The sequence below is a fragment of the Nerophis lumbriciformis genome, linkage group LG27, assembly GCF_033978685.3.
Source record: "Nerophis lumbriciformis linkage group LG27, RoL_Nlum_v2.1, whole genome shotgun sequence".
NCBI lineage: Eukaryota > Metazoa > Chordata > Actinopteri > Syngnathiformes > Syngnathidae > Nerophis > Nerophis lumbriciformis.
This window is the reverse complement of record NC_084574.2, coordinates 23605490-23633488: the sequence shown is the minus strand read 5'-3', so window position 1 is coordinate 23633488 and position 27999 is coordinate 23605490. Positions and strand designations below refer to the sequence as shown.

The 27999-nt window shown below is 40.9% G+C and overlaps 2 protein-coding genes across 2 annotated transcripts in view; one reads left to right on the top strand and one right to left on the bottom strand.

The window, feature by feature from the left end:
- The window catches only part of LOC133624624 (uncharacterized), a 43650-nt gene extending 43410 nt beyond the window's left edge, over positions 1–240 (bottom strand). Inside the window, exon 1 of the mRNA XM_061988350.2 lies at positions 127–240. The gene's annotated coding sequence lies outside the window, so the exon portion shown is untranslated. The remainder of the gene's footprint in view (positions 1–126) is intronic.
- Positions 54–27999, top strand: tmem176 (transmembrane protein 176). Its single transcript, XM_061988348.2, has 7 exons — positions 54–331; positions 3225–3353; positions 3613–3723; positions 13578–13634; positions 17970–18119; positions 21403–21519; positions 25486–27999. Exons 2-7 carry the CDS (start codon positions 3228–3230, stop codon positions 25543–25545), a joined length of 621 nt encoding a protein of 206 aa, XP_061844332.1. The 5' UTR covers positions 54–331; positions 3225–3227; the 3' UTR covers positions 25546–27999.

Genomic DNA, 27999 nt, shown 5'->3' with positions numbered 1-27999 from the left:
TAATGTTCAAGCATGTTTAACAACAATTAAAACGACGTCATACAAATGTATAATTCATGTTATGTTTGAAAGCTAAATGGCGTCGACTGTGGTGAAAATAAGTATTTTAAAAAGTATTTAACGTACCTTTAAGAGTAGGCAGTGAATGTTGACTTGCAACTATGCTGCTTGGTGGAAGTGCTGGACGACGACATGAACATTTGGAACAAACAAGGATGAAGAGAAAGGAAGCGGAGGAGGAGTTTCTTGGAATCCTTTTGACCAAACAACAACTTCTGTTCTTCAAGGCTTTCTTCATCACGAATAAGGATCAACTTCTCTCAAAACCTCGGTAGGACTTTTTTATTAACTTACTTTAGGAGCCACTATTCAAACATTAGCATGCTTATAAAAACACTATATTTGACAAGTAGAGCCAAATATGTTAATGACGCATTTGACTTGCGTATTTTATTGTTTATTTTTTTACAACAACAATATCCAAACTAAACTTAAATCTATCAAATATATCTCATATTTTCGGTACAATTTATTATTTACGAAAAACAAGTTAGGGTCAAAATTATTTGGAGTAAAAAAACAAGCATGTAACTTGATTTTAGATACCTAATCCACATGGTTTTCATTAAGAATAGACACAGCAAAAATGCATACTGTAAAATTACTAAAAAAACAACATATGAACATGTTTTAAATATATATATATATATTAATAATAATAATATATATCATTAATAGTGCTGATTATAATTTTCTAAGTAAATTTATGAATTGACTATCAATATGAACTTTTTTTGTATATTGCATGGTGATAAATTACATATTATAATAACTGTATATAATATGATAATGATAGTTGTATAAAATAAATACATGTGTTCTCTTTTTAACTTATTAATAATGTATTAATTAATATATATATATATATAAAGTAATAACTAAAATTAAAATAATTTTGTTGTTTGTTGTACATGACTGAAATGTATATATATGTATATATATATATATATAACCCCGTTTCCATATGAGTTGGGAATTGTTGTAAATATAAACGGAATACAATGATTTGCAAATAATTTTCAACCCATATTCAGTTGAATATGCTACAAAGACAACATATTTGATGTTCAAACTGATAAACATTTTTTATTTTTTTGCAAATAATCATTAACTTTAGAATTTGATGCCAGCAACACGTGACAAAGAAGTTGGGAAAGGTGGCAATAAATACTAATAAAGTTGAGGAATGCTCATCAAACACTTATTTGGAACATCCCACAGGTGTGCAGGCCAATTGGGAAGAACAGGTGGGTGCCATGATTGGGTATAAAAACAGCTTCCCAAAAAATGCTCAGTCTTTCACAAGAAAGGATGGGGCGAGGTACACCCCTTTGTCCACAACTGCGTGAGCAAATAGTCAAACAGTTTAAGAACAACATTTCTCAAAGTGCAATTGCAAGAAAATTAGGGATTTCAACATATAATCATAATATCATCAAAAGGTTCAGAGAATCTGGAAAAATCACTCCACGTAAGCGGCATGGCCGGAAACCAACATTGAATGACCGTGACCTTCGATCCCTCAGACGGCACTGTATCAAAAACCGACATCAATCTCTAAAGGATATCACCACATGGGCTCAGGAACACTTCAGAAAACCACTGTCACTAAATACAGTTGGTCGCTACATCTGTAAGTGCAAGTTAAAGTTCTACTATGCAAAGCGAAAGCCATTTATCAACAACATCCAGAAACGCCGCCGGCTTCTCTGGGCCCGAGATCATCTAAAATGGACTCATGCAAAGTGGAAAAGTGTTCTGTGGTCTGATGAGTCCACATTTCAAATTGTTTTTGGAAATATTCGACCTCGTGTCATCCGGACCAAAGAGGAAGCAAACCATCCAGACTGTTATCGACGCAAAGTTCAAAAGCCAGCATCTGTGATGGTATGGAGGTGCATTAGTGCCCAATGCATGGGTAACTTACACATCTGTGAAGGCACCATTAATGCGGGTTTTGGAACAACATATGCTGCCATCTAAGCGCCGTCTTTTTCATGGACTCCCCTGCTTATTTCAGCAAGACAATGCCAAGCCACATTCAGCACGTGTTACAACAGCATGGCTTCGTAAAAAAAGAGTGCGGGTACTTTCCTGGCCCGCGTGCAGTCCAGACCTGTCTCCCATCGAAAATGTGTGGCACATTATGAAGTGTAAAATACGACAGCGGAGACCCCGGACTGTTGAACAACTGAAGCTCTACATAAAACAAGAATGGGAAATAATTCCACTTTCAAAGCTTCAACAATTAGTTTCCTCACTTCCCAATCGTTTATTGAGTGTTGTTAAAAGAAAAGGTGATGTAACACAGTGGTGAACATGCCCTTTCCCAACTACTTTGGCACGTGTTGCAGCCATGAAATTCTAAGTTAATTATTATTTGCAAAAAAAAAATAAAGTTTATGAGTTTGAACATCAAATATCTTGTCTTTGTAGTGCATTCAATTGAATATGGGCTGAAAAGGATTTGCAAATCATTGTATTCCGTTTATATTTACATCTAACACAATTTTTTATAAATATATATGTATATATATATATATATATACACACATCACAGGGCCAACACAGATAGACGGACAACATTCACACTCACATTCACACACTAGGGCCAATTTAGTGTTGCCAATCAACCTATCCCCAGGTGCATGTCTTTGGAGGTGGGAGGAAGCTGGAGTTCCCAGAGGGAACCCACGCAGTCACGGGGAGAACATGCAAATTCCGCACAGAAAGATCCCGAGCCTGGGATTGAACTCGGGACCTTCGTATTGTGAGGCACATGTACTAACTCTTGTGCCACCATATATATATATATATATATATATATGTATATATACATATATATATATATATATATATATATATATATATATATATATATATATATATATATACACACACACACACACACACACACACACACACACACACACACACACACACACACACAGGTACATATATATGTATATATATATATATATATATGTATATATATATATATATATATATATATATATATATATATATATATATATATATATGATTTGTTTTGAGTTTTGTATTATAATTGTGTAAACATATTTAAGTTACCCATACACTCCTCTAATTCATCAAGTAAAAGATGGGCTAGCCTTATCCGATACAAGTTCTGCTGTTTTTTGCAGGTGATGGCAGTTTCTGTCCCGAGGGTTCTGGAATTACAAGTCCAAGAGGACGCCAATGCAGTGAAACTGACAGACAAACAGCAAGACGTGTGTGGTGCGAACCAGAAAGGACAGCCCAAATGTCTCGGGGTGGGTCTCCACTACATAGGAATCATTCCAATATTATTGTGTGTTTTCTACAAATAATCAAAAAGTGATCTAATTACAAGTTTACAATAGATTATAGCAGTTCATCTCCAACTGGGCGAGTCGGAATGATAGGAGATGCGTTGTCGTACTTGTACCTTCTAGATAACACTTTTGGTGCTAGGTCAGAGGACTCACTGGATGAAAAACTTAGCTTGTGATAATGTGAGTCCTTTTTTTTAAATGTTTTGCTTGATTTCAGGCGAGTCAGATTATGCTGGGACTGATGATCATGTCCTACTCTATTCCTCTGCACTTCACTGAGTTCACTCAGGTGGTTTTCCTGGGAGTACCATGGTGGAGTGGCCTGGTGGTGAGTGTTCACATTGACTTCTACAAAATATATGATGGAATAAATATTTGAAATTAACATGCTGATTTATTTTAATTGTATTTATTTATTTATTTTTTACAAAAAAAGGCTATATTTTTAGAAGTATTTTTCATATCGGCAACCCAACATGTTGAAAGAGTCATATTGTACCAAAAATAAAAAATAAAAATCTGTCTGGAGCCACAAAAAATTAAAGTCTTATATAAGTGTTACAATGAAGGCAATACATGATGTAAGTGTCTATATTAGTTATATTAGCCTACTATCAAAGGCTGACGCAAATCTTTGTTGACAGAAATGTTGTATTTTAATTTTTATTCTGCACATTTTTGCAACATTGGAAATCATTAGTAAAATGGAGGCTTCTCAGAGAGTGAGATAACTCTTCTAAATTACTGGCTCAGAATGTCCAAAGGTATAGATGTGTGTGTCCAAGTTAAAGGAAACGACAGTCTGTCTTCTAACGGATTTATTACAATATTTGCGAGCTGGGTAAGGTTTGCTGTGGTCTGGAACAACATGGCACCCAAAAAACTATCAGAAATGCAGCCAATATTACATACAGATAATGTGCCACGAGACATGCAAATATAAATTAAATACACACAGGACATAAGTAAAGGAAATTAAATGAGCTCAAATATAGCAACAAATGAGGCATAATGATGCAATATGTACATTGTAGCATTGATCAGCTTGCAGTCATGGATTGACCAAATATGCTTGATTAGCACTCGAGCAAATCAATAACGTCAACAAAGCTCACCTTTGTGCATTCACGCACAGCATTAAACGTTTGGTGGACAAAATGAGACAAAGAAAGAGTGGCATAAAACACGTCTTTCCGTGGCAGCATCGGACAAAGTTGTACATGTAAACAAACTACGATGAGTTCAAGGATCACTGAAATTAGTAGGACAAATCGGTGCATGTCAAATACTCTCATCAGTGAAGCATGTTTAATATAAACAGTGGGATTTCTAACATTTGGAAGGTTTGTGTCATGTTGTCCTCCTACAGCATGCGGCTCTAGAGCTGCGGGTTGCTGACTTTCCACTTAGACCAATTTGCTTAATTTGGTAATATGTATACTCTGGATACCGGCGGTGAGGGATGCCGTCAAGCTGAAGAAGGAGTCCTATCGGGTTCTTTTGGCTCATAGGACTCCTGAGGCAGCGGACAGGTACCGACAGGCCAAGCGGTGTGCGGCTTCAGCGGCCGCAGAGGCAAAAACTCGGACATGGGAGGAGTTCGGTGAGGCCATGGAAAAGGACTTCCGGACGGCTTCGAAGCAATTCTGGACCACCATCCGCCGCCTCAGGAAGGGGAAGCAGTGCACTATCAACACCGTGTATGGCGAGGATGGTGTTCTGCTGACCTCGACTGCGGATGTTGTGGATCGGTGGAGGGAATACTTCGAAGACCTCCTCAATCCCACCAACACGTCTTCCTATGAGGAAGCAGTGCCTGGGGAGTCTGTGGTGGGCTCTCCTATTTCTGGGGCTGAGGTTGCTGAGGTAGTTAAAAAGCTCCTCGGTGGCAAGGCCCCGAGGGAAGATGAGATCCGCCCGGAGTTCTTTAAGGCTCTGGATGCTGTGGGGCTGTCTTGGTTGACAAGACTCAGCAGCATCGCGTGGACATCGGGGGCGGTACCACTGGATTGGCAGACCGGGGTGGTGGTTCCTCTCTTTAAGAAGGGGAACCGGAGGGTGTGTTCTAACTATCGTGGGATCACACTCCTCAGCCTTCCCGGTAAGGTCTATTCAGGTGTACTGGAGAGGAGGCTACGCCGGATAGTCGAACCTCGGATTCAGGAGGAACAGTGTGGTTTTCGTCCTGATCGTGGAACTGTGGACCAGCTCTATACTCTCAGCAGGGTCCTTGAGGGTGCATGGGAGTTTGCCCAACCAGTCTACATGTGTTTTGTGGACTTGGAGAAGGCATTCGACCGTGTCCCTCGGGAAGTCCTGTGGGGAGTGCTCAGAGAGTATGGGGTATCGGACTGTCTGATTGTGGCAGTCCGCTCCCTGTATGATCAGTGCCAGAGCTTGGTCCGCATTGCCGGTAGTAAGTCGGACACGTTTCCAGTGAGGGTTGGACTCCGCCAAGGCTGCCCTTTGTCACCGATTCTGTTCATAACTTTTATGGACAGAATTTCTAGGCGCAGTCAAGGCGTTGAGGGGATCTGGTTCGGTGGCTGCAGGATTAGGTCTCTGCTTTTTGCAGATGATGTGGTCCTGATGGCGTCATCTGGCCAGGATCTTCAGCTCTCACTGGATCGGTTCGCAGCTGAGTGTGAAGCGACTGGGATGAGAATCAGCACCTCCAAGTCCGAGTCCATGGTCCTCGCCCGGAAAAGGGTGGAGTGCCATCTCCAGGTTGGGGAGGAGATCTTGCCCCAAGTGGAGGAGTTCAAGTACCTCGGAGTCTTGTTCACGAGTGAGGGAAGAGTGGATCGTGAGATCGACAGGCGGATCGGTGCGGCGTCTTCAGTAATGCGGACGCTGTATCGATCCGTTGTGGTGAAGAAGGAGCTGAGCCGGAAGGCAAAGCTCTCAATTTACCGGTCGATCTACGTTCCCATCCTCACCTATGGTCATGAGCTTTGGGTTATGACCGAAAGGACAAGATCACGGGTACAAGCGGGCGAAAGGAATTTCCTGCGCCGGGTGGCGGGGCTCTCCCTTAGAGATAGGGTGAGAAGCTCTGCCATCCGGGAGGGGCTCAAAGTAAAGCCGCTGCTCCTCCACATCGAGAGGAGCCAGATGAGGTGGTTCGGGCATCTGGTCAGGATGCCACCCGAACGCCTCCCTAGGGAGGTGTTTAGGGCACGTCCGACTGGTAGGAGGCCGCGGGGAAGACCCAGGACACGTTGGGAAGACTATGTCTCCCGGCTGGCCTGGGAACGCCTCGGGGTCCCACAGGAAGAGCTGGACGAAGTGGCTGGGGAGAGGGAAGTCTGGGCTTCCCTGCTTAGGCTGCTGCCCTCGCGACCCGACCTCGGATAAGCGGAAGAAGATGGATGGATGGATGGTATACTCTGGATGTTCCTATCACAATTTTTTGCTGTGTATTATGGTACTGATCATAACATAAGTGAGAATGGCTGATACCGATACCGGTAGGGATGGAAATTGCTTAGATTTTTCCGGTTCTGATGCCACATCTGATTTTGCTTTAGGATTCGGTTCTTTTTCGATTCTTATTTGGAAAAAATGAACAAAGAGGTGGATTTGCATACAAACCCCGTTTCCATATGAGTTGGGAATGTCATGATCCGTTATCCGGGTCATGGCATGATTTATGTTTGGTAATGTTTCTGTTTTAGTCTGTTTCCTGGGTGCACCCTCTTTCCCTGTTTACTGTTGGTTTCCATGGGCACTGATTCTCCTCACCTGTCTTAGTTTAGCAATTAGTGTTCCCACCAGGTGTTTTGGTTAATCACTCCCCTTTATTGTTTCCTGTCACCCAGCAATAGTTGCTAGGTTAATGTTTGCTACGGCAACATTTTCTCCTGGTTTTTCTCCTCGCTGATTTTGTACACGCTAGCATTCATTGTTTTTCACCCTTGGTGACATTTTATGTTTTGTTTAGCTCCACGCTTGCTAGCGTCTTCAGTCTTGTATTTTTGTCCTGCGTTTAATTTATTAAAAAGACTTAATCTTACCTGCACGCAGCTCCTGCTTGTTTCCTGCGTTGGAGGGGAACACGACAATCGCAGCCATGCGTCGAAGACGTAACAGGGAAATTGTCTAAGATGTACATATAAACGGAATACAATGATTTGCAAATCATTCTCAACCCATATTCAGTTGAATATACTACAAAGACAACATATTTGATTTTTTAAACTGATAAACATTTTTTTTTGCAAATAATCATTAACTTTAGAATTTGATGCCAGCAACACGTGACAAAGAAGTTGGGAAAGGTGTCAATAAATACTGATAAAGTTGAGGAATGCTCATCAAACACTTATTTGGAACATCCCACAAGTGAATAGGCAAATTGGGAACAGGTGGGTGCCATGATTGGGTATAAAAGTAGATTCCATGAAATGCTCAGTCATTCACAAACAAGGATGTGGCGAGTGTCACCACTTTGTCAACAAATGCGTGAGCAAATTGTTGAGAAAAACCTTTCTCAACCAGCTATTGCAAGGAATTTAGGGATTTCACCATCTACGGTCTGTAATATCATCAAAGGGTTCAGAGAATCTGGAGAAATCACTGCACGTAAGCAGCTAAGCCCTTGACCTTCGATCCCTCAGGCTGAACTGCATCAACAAGCGACATCAGTGTGTAAAGGATATCACCACATGGGCTCAGGAACACTTCAGAAACCCACTGTCAGTAACTACAGTTGGTCGCTACATCTGTAAGTGCAAGTTAAAACTCTCCTATGCAAGGCGAAAATTGTTTATCAACAACAGCCAGAAACGCCGCCGGCTTCGCTGGGCCTGAGCTCATCTAAGATGGACTGATACAAAGTGGAAAAGTGTTCTGTGGTCTGACAAGTCCACATTTCAAATTGTTTTTGGAAATTTTCAAGGTAAAAAATGATTTTCAAGGTAAAAAATGATTTTCAAGGTAAAAAATGATTATCAGGGTAAAAAAAATGTTTTCAAGGTAAAACATTTTTTCAAGGTAAAAAATGATTTTCAAGGTAAAAAATGATTTTCAAGATAAAAAATGATTTTCAAGGTAAAAAATGATTTTCAAGGTAAAAAATGATTTTCAAGGTAAAAAATGACTTCCAGGGTAAAAAAATAAAAATTCAAGGTAAAAAAATGTTTCAAGGTAAAAAATGATTTTCAAGGTAAAAAATTACTTCCAGGGTAAAAAAAAATTTTTCAAGGTAAAAAATTTTTCAAGGTAAAAAATTTTACGCACGTCCGCCACTGTAGTCCGTGGCGATGCTGTCGTCGATAAGCTTCTTCTTTTTCACTATCTTTTTGTTATGGGACATTCATCCTCTGCTGTTGCCATTTCTAATATAAAGTCGCGTAAAGTTCTAACTTATATCTCACTATAGAAGCGCTAAAAACTACCGGTGTAGTGAGTTCACATGATTTATATAAACTTTAGTTATTAGAGAGTTCCGGTCGGACGGTTTTTCATGGGACACATTTCCGGCGTTGTTGTTGCAATAGTGAGCCACGGATGAGGAGATGCTGCTCCGTTATTGATTTAAGTAAAGTCTGAATGTCATTAAAACAGTTAGCTCCATCTTTTGACACTTCTTCCACTCCCTTCTTTGCACGCTACACCGCTACAACAAAGATGACGGGGAGAAGACGCTGCCGAAGGTGAGCCACGTAAATAAGACCGCCCACAAAACGGCGCATCCTGAAGCGACTGTCAGAAAGCGGCTTTAAGATGATCTGTAAAACATAATCTATGCAACGTTTTGACCAAAGAACCACCATTACATGTTATGTAGACCACAAGGAAGTTTTACATTTAGAAAAAAATCATAATATGACTCCTTTAGTGCGCCTTATTATCCGGTGCCCCATTTGTACGAAATATGACCTGAATAGACCCACTCATCGGTAGTGCGCCTTATAATCCGGTGCACCCTATGGTCCGGAAAATACGGTAAATGTTTTGACATATCCCACTTTGCATAAATTTAAATCACATATTAGTTTCACATTTGAAGTTGAATTGCTGACATGAATAGACTTTTACACGATATTCTAATTTTATGAGTTTCACCTGTATAATGGAAATGACTGAGTGAAAACAACCGAGTGAAAATATGGTTGGAGGAAAACATGCAACTTTTCTCTGACTACAATTGAACATTCACCTCCCGAAAATCAGGAGCACTGTGGCAAACAGGTTCAAGCTTTTGACCGCAAACTTTCATACATCCCCGCCTGAGTCATTGCACTCTTCCCTGCTACGGTGAAAGGGTACGGATATTGTAGACATGACCTGGAGTGAGTACTTACTGCCCGCATCGGAGTCAGTCAGAATCTGTCTCTCGTCTTGCTCATCTAAATGAGAAGGCATTTATTTCAATTTAACAGCCAATAGCGCTAACATTATAGGCTTTTTTGGTTAGTACCTTCAGTTGATTAGTACCTACTATTCAGATGACATGCTAGCGTTACTCTTGCTGGGGATTGGCGCGGTTCAAAAACGTGACTTTTATTTATAGTTTTGTGTGCTGTGAGTTAACATGTTTTAGCACACTGCTCGCATGTCCTCCTCTTGATGAAATAGCAACTTTGCAGTTATTACAAATAGTGCCTTTGTAACCAAACTTTGGAGCATTTACGCGGCATGTTGCTGTCTGACATCACTATGCACGTTGTGTAATGATGCCATTCCCAACCATAAGAATCATTAAAGGAATCGTTTGGAAAAAATGTCAAACAATTCCAAGGAATTGAACTGGTTTTCGATTCTATTCCCTCGGTACCGATAACATGTATTAACAGTACGTTTGCACACACTGCATGGAATGTTTTTGAAGACCAAGACCTGCCCACACACACACAGAGTCGGTACTGTCTACATAAAGTACTGTATCGGCAATGTCACTGTGGAAAAAAGCATCCGGGTTTTCCCAAACCAGAAACCCTGGATGACAAGCCAGGTCCGAATGCTCCTCAAGGCCCGCGACACCGCCTTCAGGTCAGGTGACAGTGCTCTGTACAGCGCTGCGCAAGCTGACCTGAAGAGAGGACTCAAGGAAGCCAAGACGGACTACAAAGGGAGGATCGAAGACCATCTCTCAAGCAACAACCCACGGCAGATGTGGCAGGGCATACAGCACATCACCAACTACAGAGGCTGTGACGCAACAACTGGGGACTGGGATGTATCGCTGGCAGAGGAGCTGAACTGCTTCTTTGCTCGCTTTGAGACATCACAACCAGTCACAGCCACACCACCCCCAGCCCCCCCAGCCCCCAGCACTCCCACACTCACTCTTGAGGAGCACGAGGTCAGGCGGGTACTCAGGGCAATGAACCCCAGGAAGGCGGCTGGTCTCGATGGCGCACCCGGGAAGGTGCTCAAAGCATGCGCTGACCAGCTCTCCTACATTGTCACTGTCCTCTTCAACCTCTCCTTGGCACAGGCACTCACCCCACCCTGCCTTAAATCCGCCACAATTATCCCGGTACCCAAGAAAGCTGCCACAAACAACCTCAACGACTATAGCCCAGTAGCACTCACACCTGTCATCATGAAGTGCTTCGAGAGGCTGGTCCTACACTACATCCAAGCCTGCCCCCCCCCCACTCTAGACCCACAACAGTTTGCCTACCGGGCAAACAGATCCACGGACGACGCCATAACTATAGCTCTCCACTCTGCACTGAGCCACCTAGAACACAGGGGGAGCTATGTCAGGATGCTTTTCATCGACTATAGCTCCGCCTTCAATACCATCATACCAGACATCCTGGTCACCAAACTGCTGGACTTAGACCTCCCCACATCCACCTGTTTTTGGATTAAGGACTTCCTGACCAACTGACCCCAGACAGTGAAACTTGGCCCCCATCTCTCCTCCTCCCGCACACTCAGCATTGGCTTTTCACAGGGCTGTGCTGAGCCCTTTGCTGTATTTCCTCTACACCCATGACTGTAGTCCAGCCCACCCGGAGAATACCATCATCAAATTCGCCGATGACACAACGGTGGTGGGACAAATTACAGTGGGGGGATGAGTCTGCATACAAAGATGAGGTCCTGAAACTATCAGCGTGGTGTTCAGCGAATAACCTGGCTCTGAACATCACAAAAACCAAGGAACTCATCTTTGACTTCAGGAAAAACACTGCAGACCCCGCCCCCCTCTACATCAACGGCGAGGAGGTGGAGAGAGTCAGCTCTTTCAAGTTCCTCGGCACCCTCATATCTGCTGAAGTCTCCTGGACCCCAAATACAACTGCGGTCATCCGGAAGGCCCAGCGAAGACTCCGCTTCCTGAGAGTGCTGAGGAAGAACAGACTGGAGAGGCAGCTGATGGTGACCTTCTATCGCTCGGCTGTCGAGAGCCTGCTGACGTACTGCATAACAGTGTCGTACGCCAGCTGCACTGAAGCAGACAAAAAGGCGATTCAGAGGGTCATAAACTCTGCACAAAAAATCATCGGCTGCCCCCTCCCCTCCCTGAAGGATTTACACAACTCCCGTTGCCTCAACAGAGCAAAAAATATTACCAAGGACAGCACACACCCTGGCTTCCACCTGTTCGACCTGCTACCATCGGGCAGGCGCTACAGATGCATCAGAGCCAGAACAAACAGGCTCAGAGACAGCTTCTTTCCCACAGCTGTCACCATCCTGAACTCAAACTTATAATAAATTATTCACCCCTATACAATATCCTACCCCAATACCCTACTGTGCAATATTATTCTTCGAGTGCAATACGTCCGACACTGATTGTCATTACTTTATTACTCCAGTACTCTTGTTTTGTTTTGTATATTGTACAGTTTTTTGTATATTGTTTTGTATATTGTACAGGGTTGCTTATTGTTTTTATTGGATAGTAGTCTGTTCATTTAAATTCTTATTTTTTTTATCTTTATTACTTATGTGATTTATTTTTATTCCATATTTGTTTCCACTACCTCACCTTAAGTTGGAGTCCTTAATCTCGTTATATGCAAATATAATGACAATAAAGTCCATTCTATTCTATTCTATTCTCTATCTTGAACTCAAACTTGTAATAAATAATTCCCCCCTATACAATATCCTACCCTAATACCCTACTGTGCAATATTACCCTTCTAGTGCAATATGTCCGACACTGATTGTTATTACTTTATTACTCCGGTACTCTTGTTTTGTTCTGTATATTGTACAGTATTTTGTATATTGTACAGGATTGCTTATTGTTTTCATTGGATAGTAGTCTGTTTATTTCAATTCTTATTTTTTTAAAATCTTTATTACTTCTTGTGTAATTTATTTTTATTCCATATTTGTTTCCACTACCGCACCTTAAGTTGGAGTCCTTAATCTTGTTATATGCAAATATGATGACAATAAAGTCCATTCTACTCTGATAGATTTTTGAGTGCCGTGTGTAATGTTCTATATTTTCAATGAAACAAAATTTTGGTGTTGTTGACTTGAGTCATATTGCAGTCTACACATATCTCTTACGTGTGACTGCCATCTACTGGTCACACTTATCATTTCACCATGTACCAAATAAAATAGCTTCAAGGTCGGTAAGCACAAACAAAATTATTCCGTACATTAGGCGCACCGGGTTATAAGGCGTACTGTGGAGTTTAGAGAAAATGAAAGGATTTTAAGTGCGCCTTATAGTCCGAAAAATACGGTAGTTGTTCTCATTGTCTGTTACCAAGTCTGCCATGATTTGAACACACTTGTGAAGTAGAAAGTTCTGGAACACACATTTGTTGCCAGAAGTCGGAAGTGTGTTGCGATGGAAACGGAAATAAATTGGCTGAGGAAATAAGTTGCGGCAATGCTTAAAATGACCAAAATACGGTAAATATTGCGCATGTTACATATTGTTATGAACGTGTCTGTTACTACATTTTATATACGTATATATATACTTGCAGTATGTATATAAAACGTTGCTGGTGGGTTTTGAAGTTGTTTTAGAGGGCTACAATGGTGACTCCAATGTTTTTTTTTAATCATCTTAAAAAAATACCCCTGTGTACTTGTCCCTCATAATGATTGTGAACAATAGGCAAACTTCCAAAAAAAGTGCAGTTCTCCTTTAAGTTGTGAATGAAGGCGGGCTCATTAATTACTACACTCTTCTTGCCTCACCATCACTCATTTCTCTCTCTCTGTTTGCACGTTTCTCACCAGTTTATCATTGCTGGAGTGGTGGCTGTCATCTTGGACAAACGCTGTACAACATGGACTGTGAGTTACACACATCAAGTTGTTATGGAGTACACAACAAACTTACATGGAGCAGCTTTATGTGGGGAATGTATTTTTTTTTATCATACAGTAGGGCAAGGTCAAAGGGCAGGCACCTCTTTAAAGTTTTCAACGCGGACGTCTCCAAATTATTATTTTTTAAACCTTTCTCATTGAAACTGGAGCTGCCAATATGATGTGCAGTCCATTTTTTTAACTAGAGAGAGTATTCCAAGGGTTGGAATCTGAGTGATGTACGGGTTATTACGGTAAGGAGAGATGTCCGATAATGGCTTTTTTGACGATATCCGATATTGTCCAACTCTTAATTACAGATTCCGATATCAACCGATACCGATATATACAGTCGTGGAATTAACACATTATTATGCCTAATTTTGTTGTGATGCCCCGCTGGATGTATTAAACAATGTAACTTTACCATGAATTGATTAACGTGGACCCCGACTTAAGGAATATGTACTGTACTGTGCAATCTACTAATACAAGTTTCAATCAATCAATCAAAAACAAGGTTTTCCAAAATAAGAGAACAACTTCAACTCCAGTTATGGAAAAAAGTGCCAACATGGCACTGCCATATTTATTATTGAAGTCACAAAGTGCTTTTTTTTTTAACATGCCTCAAAACAGCAGCTTGGAATTTGTGACATGCTCTCCCTGAGATAATCCTAATACCCACTACAACTATGGGAAATACTATACTTTGACTTTCACAAAGTGCATTATTTGAAATTTTTTTTAAACATGTCTCAAAAACAACAGCTACAAAAAAAATGAAGGCACACAGCTTCAGTCCAGAGTATACTAGAGCATACTTGCCAACCTTGAGACCTCCGAATTCGGGAGATGTGTGTGAGGGGGGTGGGGGGGGGGGGGGGTTTGGTGGTCGCGGGGTGTTTTTTGATTGATTGAAACTTTTATTAGCAGATTGCACAGTACAGTACATATTCCGTACAATTGACCACTAAATGGTAACACCCGAATAAGTTTTTCAACTTGTTTAAGTCGTGGTCCACGTAAATCAATTCATGGTGTATATTGTAGCGTCCCGGAAGACTTAGTGCTGCAAGGGGTTCTGTGTATTTGTTCTGTTGTGTTCATGTTGTGTTACGGTGCGGATGTTCTCCCGAAATATGTTTGTCATTCTTGTTTGGTGTGGGTTCACAGTGTGGCACATATATGTAACAGTGTTAAAGTTGTTTATACGGCCCCCCTCAGTGTGACCTGTATGACTGTTGACCAAGTATGCATTGCATTCACTTATGTGTGTGTAAAAGCCGTTTCCTTCGTTTTTTTGACGTGGTCATAATATTTTTAGGATTCTATCAGTCATATTGTGATTGTTTGTATTGTGTGTTGAGCTTTTAACCTTTTCCACAGCATTTTAGGAATTTCTTTCACTAAACAGAATGCTTGACACTTTTTTACAGCTAGAATATTGTGTCAAAAAACGTTAGACACAGACAAACTCACTGTGTCATGTTAAAAATCAGAAATGAAAGAATACGACCGGTGAATATTGTCACACTATCATCAGTCACTCCTGTTACACAGAAATATCCTGCTTTTATCATACAGTATGTGTATACTGTTTATTTACACACATATATACATACATATACATATATACACACACACCGTATAAATATATATGTATATAAAGTATCTATACACTTTGTATATATACTGTATATATAGACAGTATATATATGTATATATATCAAATATATATTTGATATATATACTGTATACTATAATATATTTATATACTATATATGTATACATATATATATATCAATATATGAATATATGTATAGTGTATATACACATATATACATATTTATACGTTAGGTCAGGAAAACACACAGAGGTTATTTTATCCGTACTAGCCTGTTTCACAGGTTTCCCTGCTCTTCAGGGGATTTTTTTTGGTACCTAAATAAAAACCCCTGGAGAGCAGGGAAACTTGCGAAACAGGCTTGTAGGGATGAAATAACCTCTGTGTTTTTTCCTGACCTAACGTATATTCCGCTCTACCCCGGTATTGAGCACTGTATAACGGATAAACCACAGAAACCTCAACTACACAGACTTATGCATATGTACACATGTACATACATACATATATATATATATATATATATATATATATATATATATATATATATATATATATATATATATATATATATATATATATTTAAATATATGTATACATATAAATATGTATATGTATACGTATCTATATACAGTGTTGGGTTAGTTACTGCAAAGCAGTAACTAGTTACAGTTACTAGTTACTTCATTTCAAAAGTAACTCAGTTACTAACTCAGTTACTTACACCAAAAAGTAATGCGTTACTGTGAAAAGTAACTATTTAGTTACTTCTTTTTTTTAAAAGCTCCCATTAACGCCCTTTTAGCCTTCATTTAAGTACTGTTATTGCACTGGATAATAATACAATCTGTTGATCAACTTGACATGCATTTGCATCACTGAACTCTGCTAAGCAATGTGGTCTACATACAACACACAAAGACAAAGATATGTTTCAAAGGCCAATTTGTTTCTGGCCAGAACAAATTGACAAAACTATTTTAAATAGCTGCAACATAACGTACATAAGTAACAAAGAGCATAATAACAGCATAGATGTAAACCAAGAAAGGCACACACTACATACACAAAGCCTAACCAGGCATTTTCTTTACTGAGCAAAACTCTTTATTGTCGGCCATAAACACATCACCAAAACATTAGTAAAAAAAAATGATATCTAGCAAAAGTGGTCATTTTCTGCAGTACAAACCAGACCAAAAGCTACTTTGTTATATCAACAGCAGCCACTCGCTCTTTCTCACGTGTGCCAACACTTGCACATATGGCACTTAGCCAGTGATGCGTTTACAGCCACACAAAAAGTCGGACAACTCCAACACCACACATAAAGTGTAATTCCAGGTCGTTACACTATGATTTACCAATCAAATGTGTGCTTATTCTAGTGTAATTTATTAGGAATCTTAATTTATAAATATTAATCATTAAATGCTGTTAGTATATTAAATAAATACTAATAAAAATATATTTTTTACAAACAGGAAGTTGCAGGAATGTACACATGATCCCCTGCTTACATCTCATTGTGCAACATGTGAATGTTTTAATGGGAACTAAATGAAAGGGGTACAAACTATTTCCAAAGCAGGACCTCCACCCAGACAAACAATACAAGTACACAGTTCATGAAAAACAATATTTGTTGTTATTGTCATTGTAAGTGAGCCTAAACACTTATATTAGAAATGGAAATGACTGCTGTCATTTGATTATAATAAGAGAATGTTGTCTGTCTATCTGTGTTGGCCCTGTGATGAGGTGGGGACTTGTCCAGGGTGTACACTGCCTTCCGCCCGAATGCAGCTGAGATAGGCTCCTGCGACCCCGAAAGAGACAAGCGGTAGAAAATGGATGGATGGATGGAGATTGAACTTGTTATTTAGTGAGGTTTGGGACAGGTGTGCTGCAGGTGTAGCCACAGTGTGCACGTCTAAAGTTGCTCACATGGGCTCCACTCAATGCTCAGGGAGTTTTTGCGTTTGCTCACACACATGAACAATTAGAGGGAACATTGATTGACAGAGTGTGTGTATCTTCAGCGGTGAATGATGAGCAGAGGCAGACTTAATCCTTAAGTGGTGGAAGTGAAGTGGCATCAGAGTCTCTATCTCTCTTTACTAGCTCCGTCGAAGCATGTTGCTTATGTAGCTTATTTCAGCAGATTTGAATTGCTGTTTTGGGCAGTAGATGGGATCTTTGATCCAAAGCACAATTTACATTTAACTAAAATGTTCTTTTCTTTGTGCTCGACAAAAGAAAAGTAGTGAAAATATCTCCATGTTAGCAAACTCGACTTCTGGCTCCGCCATGATCAGACACACCCCCCTCCCCTCCCTCCCTCTCCTCCCTCCCCACACTCACACACACCCACACAGAGCGCATGTCTCTCTTCTCCGGCTTGTGACACAAGAAGAATCAGAACGATGACACAGCAGCGCTCCGATAAAACACACTTTATACTACATAAAAAGTAACGTAAAATAACGCAGTAACGCATCATGTAGTAACGGTAACTGAGTTACTGAATATAAAAAATAACGCGTTAGATTACTAGATACCGCCGAAACTAACGGCGTTACAGTAACGCGTTACTTTGTAACGCGTTAGTCCCAACACTGTCTATATATACGTATACGTATATACATACATACGTATACATGTACAAATATATATTTTTAAATCTTTTCCAGTACCGCATGTCCATGATGGTGAACGTGGTATCTGTGGTGCTGTCCATTGTGGCTGTGATCATCTATTCTGTGGACCTGGACAAAAACCCAGAGTTCCCCTGTGAAAGGAGCATACATCACAACGTCTGTAGCGAAAGATTCTACGCCACAGTGTGTATCAATTCATTTGCTTTTCACAAAGTGACATAATGTTGTGCCTTTTGTCCCATTTTTTGCCTCATGTTTGTCATTTTCGCATGCTTTTTGCTCAAACTGTAACTGCGGTCTGTGTCATGTTATGTTGTGTTGGCCACGGCATTCGAGCGCTAAATATAATTTTATTTTTGTCGGTCACCGCAACACGCCGGATCCATCCATCCATCTTCTTTCGCTTATCCGAGGTCGGGTTGCGGGGGCAGCAGCCTAAGCAGGGAAGCCCAGACTTTCCTCTCCACAGCCACTTCGTACAGCTCTTCCCGGGGGATCCCGAGGCGTTCCCAGGCCAGCCGGGAGACATAGTCTTCCCAACGTGTCCTGGGTCTTCCCCGTGGCCTCCTACCGGTTGGACGTACCCTAAACACCTCCCAGATGCCCGAACCACCTCATCTGGCTCCTCTCGATGTGGAGGGGCAGCGGCTTTACTTTGAGCTCCCACCGGATGGCAAAGCTTCTCACCCTATCTCTAAGGGAGAGCCCCGCCATCCGGCGGAGTAAACTCATTTCGGCCGCTTGTACCCGTGATCTTGTCCTTTCAGTCATAACCCAAAGCTCATGACCATAGGTGAGGATGGGAACGTAGATCGACCGGTAAATTGAGAGCTTTGCCTTCCGGCTCGGCTCCTTCTTCACCACAACGGATCGTTACAGCGTCCGCATTACTGAAGACGCCGCACCGATCCGCCAGTCGATCTCACGATCCACTCTCCCATCACTCGTGAACAAGACTCCTAGGTACTTAAACTCCTCCACTTGGGGCAAGATCTAGTCCCCAACCCGGAGATGGCATTCCACCCTTTTCCAGGCGAGAACCATGGACTCGGACTTGGAGGTGCTGATTTTCATCCCAGTCGCTTCACACTCGGCTGCGAACCGATCCAGTCAGAGCTGAAGATCCTGGCCAGATGAAGCCATCAGGACCACATCATCTGCAAAAAGCAGAGACCTAATCCTGCAGCCACTAAACCGGATCCCCTCAACACCTTGACTGCGCCTAGAAATTCTTTCCATAAAAGTTATGAACAGAACCGGTGACAAAGGGCAGCCTTGGTGGAGTCCAACCCTCATTGGAAACGTGTCCGACTTACTGCCGGCAATGCGGACCAAGCTCTGACACTGATTGTACAGGGAGTTGACCGCCACAATCAGACAGTCCGATACCCCATACTCTCTGAGTACTCTCCACAGGACTTCCTGAGGGACACGGTCAAATGCCTTCTCCAAGTCCACAAAGCACATGTAGACTGGTTGGGCAAACTCCCATGCACCCTTAAGGACCCTGCCGAGAGTATAAAGCTGGTCCACAGTTCCACGACCAGGACGAAAACTAAACTGTTCCTCCTGAATCCGAGGTTCGACTATCTGGCGTATCCTCCTCTCCAGTACACCTGAATATACCCTACCGGGAAGGCTGAGGAGTGTGATCCCACGATAGTTGGAACACACCTTTTGGTTCCCCTTCTTAAAGAGAGGAACCACCACCCCGGTCTGCCAATCCAGAGGTACCGCCCCCGATGTCCATGCGATGCTGCAGATTCTTGTCAACCAAGACAGCCCCACAGCATCCAGAGCCTTAAGGAACTCCGGGCGGATCTCATCCACCCCCCGGGCCTTGCCACCGAGGAGCTTTTTAACTACCTCAGCAACCTCGGCCCCAGAAATGGGAGAGCCCACCACACATTCCCCAGGCACTGCTTCCTCATAGGAAGACGTGTTGGTGGGATTGAGGAGGTCTTCGAAGTATTCCCTCCACGAATCCACAACATCCGCAGTCAAGGTCAGCAGAACACCATCCTCACCATACACGGTGTTGACAGTGCACTGCTTCCCCTTCATGAGGCGGCGGATGGTGGTCCAGAATCGCTTCGAAGCCGTCCGGAAGTCGTTTTCCATGGCTTCCCAGAACTCCTCCCATGTCCGAGTTTTTGTCTCTGCGACCGCTGAAGCCGCACACCGCTTGGCCTGTCGGTACCTGTCCACTGCCTCCAGAGTCCTATCAGCCAAAAGGACCCGATAGGACTCCTTCTTCAGCTTGACGGAATCCCTCACCGCCGGTGTCCACCAACGGCTTCTAGGATTACCGCCACAACAGGCACCAACTACCTTGCGGCCACAGCTCCAATCAGCCGCCTCGACAATAGAGGTGCGGAACATGGTCTACTCGGACTCAATGTCCAGCACCTCCCTCGTGACATGTTCAAAGTTCTTCCGGAGGTGGGAATTGAAATTCTCTCTGACAGGAGACTCTGCCAGACGTTCCCAGCAGACCCTCACAATGCGTTTGGGCCTGCCAGGTCTGTCCGGCATCCTCCCCCACCATTGCAGCCAAGGTGGTGATCGGTAGAAAGCTCCGCCCCTCTCTTTACCCGAGTGTCCAAAACATGAGGCCGCAAATCCGATGACACAACTACAAAGTCGATCATGGAACTGTGGTCTAGGGTGCCCTGGTGCCAAGTGCACCAGGACACGCCAGATCGTTTTAGCTAAACTCGGCTTGTGTTGGACAGGAAGTCAAGCACAAACACAAAATAAATTATCCAGTTTATTTTCAAAATAGGCAGCACGGTGGCACAGGGATTAGTGCATGTGCCTCACAATACGAAGGTCCTGAGTAGTCCTGAGTTCAATCCCGGGCTCTGGATCTTTCTGTGTGGAGTTTGCATGTTCTCCCCGTGACTGCGTGGGTTCCCTCCGGGTACTTCGGCTTCCTCCCACCTCCAAAGACATTCACCTGGGGATAGGTTGATTGGCAACACTAAATTGGCCCTAGTGTGTGAATGTGAGTGTGAATGTTGTCTGTCTATCTGTGTTGGCCCTGCGATGAGGTGGCGGCTTGTCCAGGGTGTACACCGCCTTCCGCCCGAATGCAGCTGAGATAGGCTCCAGCACCCCCCGCGACCCCAAAAGGGACAAGCGGTAGAAAAATGGATGGATGGATGGATGGATTTTCAAAATAAAATACTTTGTGTTCAAGGCAGCTGGTGATAACAATTCTGGGCTCGGTTAGCATGTTTTGCATACTCTCTTTAAGTTGATGCCTTGATTGAAACTTTTATTAGTAGATTGCACAGTACAGTACATATTCCGTACAATTGACCATTAAATGGTAACACCCGAATACGTTTTTCAACTTGTTTAAGTCGGGTCCAATTCATGGTAGCGAGCAAAGTATCATGTATGTCGATTGTCCATGCAAAGTTCTTGTTCATAAAAATTATGTCTTTTTTATTCGAAACAGAGACTGTCCAGAGGACTAAAATCCTTCCTGCTATTGTTCACACTGGCCCAGACTGCAGTGTGTGCCACTCTTTGCATCCTTCTCTACAGACACAAACGCACCATTGGGTTGTATGCTGTAAGACGCGCACACACACACACACACACACACACACCTTTTTACACATTGATGCTTACATATTACACTCTTGTTTATATTATAGAGTCTTAATATACTATATCTTACTAGAGCAGGGGTCGGCAACCCAAAATGTTGAAAGAGCCATATTGGACCACAAATAATAAAAAGTAATCGGTCTGGAGCCGTAAAAAATTAAAATAGTCTTATATAAGTGTTATAATGAAGGCAACACATGATATGAGTGTCGATATTAGCCTACTATCAAAATGACTATGTGTCGCAGGCTGACGCAAATCTTCGTTGACAGAAATGTTGAAATGTAATATTTATTCTACACATTTTTACATTAGTAAAACTTCTCAGAGGGTGAGATAACTCCTGGAAATTACTGGCTCAGAATGGCCAAAGGTATAGATGTGTGTGTCCAAGTTAAAGGAAACGGCAGGCTGTCTTCTTTTAATGGATTTATTACAATCTATGCAAGCTGGGTTATGTTTGCTGTGGTCTGGAACAACATGGCACACAAACAATCAGAAATGCAGCCAATATTACATACATTTTAATTTTCCTGAGGGAACTCTCCTGAAGGAATCAATAAAGTACTATCTAGTACTATCTATACAGATAATGTGTCATGAGACATGCAAATATAAATAATATACACAGAGGACATAAGTATAGGAAATTAAATGAGCTCAAATATACCTACAAATGAGGCATAATGATGCAATATGTACATACAGCTAGCCTAAATAGCTTGTTAGCATCGATTAGCTTGCTGTCATACAGTGACCGAATATGCCTGATTAGCACTCAATAACATCAACAAAGCTCACCTTTGTGCAGTCACACACAGTATAAAACGTTTGGTGGACAAAATGAGACAAAGAAGGAGTGGCATAAAAAACATGTAAACAAACTGTTGCTTCACAGTCCACCCAACGGTGAGTTCATGGGCCGCTGAAATGAGTAGGACAAAACGGCGCTCGCTAAATACTGTCATCAGTGAAGCATACACACAAACATATTAAACAGTGGGCTTTGTAACAATTAGGTTTGTGTCGTGTTTGTCCTCCTACACAAACCATACTACAACAAAAAAACAATTTTTCACCCCATTTCCATACATTTTTTTAAAAAGCTCCATGGAGCCACCAGGGCGCCGCTAAAGAGCCGCATGTGGCCCTAGAGCCGTGGGTTGCTGACCCCCGTACTAGAGTGTCTTATTATAGTGTTATAGGGTATTATAATACTCGTGCAGTGTTTGTCAAACTTTTTTCGCCAAGTACCACCTCAGAAAACACTTGGCTCTTCAAGTACTACCATAATGAGCAACATTAAAATACAGTAGCGTAGTAAGCCTAATTAAAAACAAAGCACAGGTTTTATTTGACAAGTATATTTAATATTTTTTTTTAACAGTAATACTCTGTTTGAATATTTACTTGATTATTTGGCTTACCACTAGATCAGGGTTCGGCAACCCAAAATGTTGAAAGAGCCATATTGGACCAAAAATACAAAAACAAATCTGTCTAGAGCCGCAAAAAATTAAAAGCTATATTACATACAGATAGTGTGTCATGAGATATACATTTAATTAAGAGGACTTAAAGGAAACTAAATGACCTCAAATATACCTACAAATGAGGCATAATGATGCAATATGTACATATAGCTAGCCTAAATAGCATGTTAGCATCGATTAGCTTGCAGTCATGCAGTGACCAAATATGCCCGATTAGCACTCCACACAAGTCAATAACATCAACAAAACTCACCTTTGTGCATTCATGCACAACCTTAAAAGTTTGGTGGACAAAATGAGACAGGCAGAAAACACGTCCTAGAAAGTCGGAGAAAGTTATTCATGTAAACAAACTACGGTGAGTTCAAGGACCGCCAAAATTAGTAGGACAAAACGGCGCTTGCCAAGTACTCGAATCAGTGAAGCTGACAGTGTGCTTTATAACAATTAGGAAGGTTTGTGTCATGTTTGTCCTCCTACAGAAATCATATTAAAACAAAACTTTTTTTTTTTCCCCTCATCTTTTTCCATTTGTCATACATTTTTTAAAAAGCTCCAGAGAGCCACTAGGGCGGCGCTAAAGAGCCACGGGTTGCCGACCCCTGCACTAGATAGTTTGAGAATCACTGACTTAGCGTGGTATTACAAAATATTTTTTGTTTATAGTGTGTATTATAATAATGTAGTGTGTTGTAAAAGTGGTATTAAAATGACTCTTACACTGGTAGGAGAAACAGTGCAGTACACATTTGGTCATACATGTATCACGTAAACCAGGGGTGTCAAAGTCAAGGCCCGTGGGCCGAATGAATGATCTATGGCCCCCCGGATGATATTTGATTAGTATTAGAACCGGCCCGCAGGCCACAGCTGCCTGCTGCTGTTTTACACGAACCAATACTCCATCAGTGTGGCCATACTTGCCAACCCTCCCGAATTTTCCGGGAGACTCCCGAAATCCAGCACCTCTCCCGAAACCCTCCCGGGACAAATATTCTCCCGTAAACCTCCCGATTTTCAGCCGGAGCTGGAGGACACGCCCCCTCCAGCTCCATGCGGACCTGAGTGAGGACAGCCTTTTTTCACGACGGGAGGACAACCGGGTGACAAGAACTAAATCATCCAGACGGGAGATAAATTGTATTATGTTTATCTTACCTAAAAATAAATATATTTATTAATTAAAAAAAACAAAAACTAAATACATTTTTACTATATTTTGCTAAAAACATCTAAATTAATTGTATTCTTATTTGTGTTTTTTCTGACTCTTTATTACATCCAGGCATTACAATTATACATTAAAATAAACATATTTGAAATAATAAATTTTAAATTATCATAATACTGTATTTTTCGGACTATAAGTCGCAGTGTTTTTCATAGTTTGGCCGGGCTCCAGTGCGACTTCTATGTTTTTTTCCTTTTTTATTATGCATTTTTGGCGTGTGCGACTTATACTCCGGTGCGACTTATACTCCGAAAAATACGGTAATTCATTTAAAATGACCATATTTAATTATTAAAATAATTGCTTGTTTATCAACAACTTTAGCATTTTATTCATTACATTTTGAAGCTCTCAGAAGCCAAGTTATGTTATATTCCTTAAATATTTATTTATGCAAGTTTGAAGTATCAATGATCTAAACACAGTTTTGTTTGCATATTTTCAGGATGTAGATATATTATATAATATATATATATATATATATTATATATATATATATAATATATATATATATATATATATATATATATGTATGAAATACTTGACTTGGTGAATTCCAGCTCTCAATATACTCCTCCCCTCTTAACCACGCCCCCAGCCCCCACCTCCCGAAATCGGAGGTCTCAAGGTTGGCAAGTATGGTGTTGGCGCCAGGTATTTTCAAAATGTATACCCCATCAAGTCATAAAAATGGGGTCCCACAGTGCATTTTTGGGGTCCCACTTTTTTGTAAGCGTTTTGAAAACAAATAATAATTGTATGCATTATCCTGTTATATCTCACATTCTATATTGTGTTTTGGAAAAAGGTTGTCATAAATCGTACTTAATTCATTAAAAAAAATAATACAAAAGAAAACACATTTTTATGCATATGTAAATGTATTCAGTTATAAACATTCATTCACTTTCTTCTTTCCTTCATGGATCTAAACTTTACCGCTGCCGGTATATTTTTCCTATATTTTTATTGTAATATTTTCAGAATATTTTTGTTCTATTTTTGGCCAAAGTAAGACAAAGAAAACAATCTGAAGTTGTCTTTATTTTTTAGTTTTAATGCTAGGATTTTAATACTACGGCCCGAATGTGCACAGGTTTTCCTGCATGCTAAAATGACTTTGGCACCCCTGATGTAAACGATCAACAGCGTTGTTTGGTTTTAAAACATCGTTAATATTTCTCCTCTCTCCTCCTGTGTGCAGCCTTTTCCTGGATCTGCTTCATCTCCTCCAAGAGTCCTCATAACTCCCGACCAGTGCTGATCAGTCACATCACAACATCAACACTTTTTGTACATTAAGGATGCAAAAACTATATGAAGGGTTAAATGTGACAATATTAGATAAATACATACATTTTTAAAGAATTACTTAAATAGGTTATTATATTGGAATGAAAAACATAAATATGTGTAAGTTTAATGTAAAAGTATATTTTAATCGTTTAATAAATGATTGATTTCATTATTTCTTAATTTAACCAATTATTTCACGATGTTATTGATGAGGGCTTCATGAAGTCTGTAAAACTCGCCTGTCACAGTCCAAACACCTGATTGATTACCCAGCAGAGAAGTACTGGTCGATATCTTGGTCGGAAAGTGCAGAAATAACTCTGACAACTGCAATAAATTCCTCTACTTTAACTGCTACATGCTTCGGGTCTCTATAAGGTCTAAAATATAAAAATACCACCAACTCCTGCAAAAGTATTCCCTCCTTAGCCGCCATATTTCGAAAGACGTCCAAAAGTTCCGGGCTTCAAGCTGCAGCAATCAATCAAAATGTATTCATGTAGTCATCAATCACAAGTGTCTTAAAAATCTTTAAAACTCACAACGACATCCCCTGATTTAAAACCACATCCAATCATCAAACTAAAATCATTTAGGCCCCGCCCACTGACTTTGATGGATACAATAAATTCATGAGGCGCTGACATGTTCATGACAAAGTTAAATAAAATATTCAATCTAGAAATAAATATTGGAATTATAAAAATAATAATTCAATTCTTGTACTTTTACAAAACCCAAAACCAGTGAAGTTGGCACGTTGTGTAAATCGTAAATAAAAACAATGATTTGCAAATCCTTTAACTTATATTCAATAGAAGAGACTGCAAAGACAAGATATTTAATGTTGGAACTGAGAAACTTTTTTGCAAATAATCATTAACTTAGAATTCAATGGCAGCAACACATTGCAAAAAAGTTGGCACAGGGGCATTTTTACCACTGTGTTACATGGCCTTTCCTTTTAACAACACTCAGTAAACGTTTGGGAACTGAGGAGACCAATTTTTGAAGCTTTTCAGGTGGAATTCTTTCCCATTCTTGCTTGATGTACAACTTAAGTTGTTCATTATGTCTCTGTTGTGGTATTTTAGGCTTCATAATGCGCCACACATTTTCAATGGGACACAGGTCTGGACTACAGGCAGGCCAGTCTAGTACCCGCACTCTTTTACTATGAAGCCACGCTGTTGTAACACGTGGCTTGGCATTGTCTTGCTGAAATAAGCAGGGGCGTCCATGATAACACTGCTTGGATGGCAACATATGTTGCTCCAAAACCTGTATGTACCTTTCAGCATTAATGGTGCCTTCACAGATGTGTAAGTTACCCATGCCTTGGGCACTAATACACCCCCATACCATCTTTTTTGCCACTTTTGCCAGCTTTTTTGAAACATGTTGCTGGCATCAAATTCCAAATGAGCTTATATATGCAAAAAATAACAACGTTTTCTAGTTCGAACATTAAATATCTTGTCTTTGCAGTCTATTCAATTGAATATAAGTTGAAAAGGATTTGCAAATCATTGTTTTTATTTACCATTTACACAACGTGCCAACTTCATTGGTTTTGGGTTTTGTACATGAAATACTTGGACACTTTTAGTAACACATTTACGTACCGTATTTTCCGCACTGTAAGGCGTACCTAAAAATTCCAATTTTCTCAAAAGCTGAGAGTGCGCCTTATAATCCGGTGCGCCTTACATATGGACCAATATTGAGCCACAACAGGTCTCGCAACCCCAGCCTCTACTGTAGCGTCTATTCTATGCGCCTTATGATCCAGTGCGCCTTATATATGAACAACGTTTTAAAATAGGCCATTCATTGAAGGTGCGCCTTATAATCTGGTGCGCTTTATAGTGCGGAAAATACGGTATTCAATTCCAATCATAAATAATGACACACATAACAATTCCAAGATATATTTATTTAATTTTGTCACATTGGACCCTCCATAAAACTAATCCAATGTATGCTAAGCTATCTGAACAAAACATCCACACTTTGGCTTTGTGTTATAGCTGACAAAGCAAATAATCCAAATGATTTTATTATACATGTTTTTATATTTCACATACCACTCATGCAAATGTGAATGTTGTCAGTGTGTTTATCTATCTATCTGTGTTGGCCCTGCGATGAGGTGGCGACTTGTCCAGGGTGTACCCCGCCTTCCGCCCGCATGCAGCTGAGATAGGCTCCATCCCCCCCGCGACCCCAAAGGGGACAAGCGGTAGAAAATGGATGGACATACCACTAACAGCAAGTATAAAAGTGCTGACTCACTTTATCATTCGTCAATGGTCATCAGCTGTGAAAATGTGGCTTTTTAGTGCATGAATCAACACGTGTATTGAGATTTACTGTCCATTTACATGTCAATTAAAGGGGTCATTTTAGGGTTTTTTCTTTA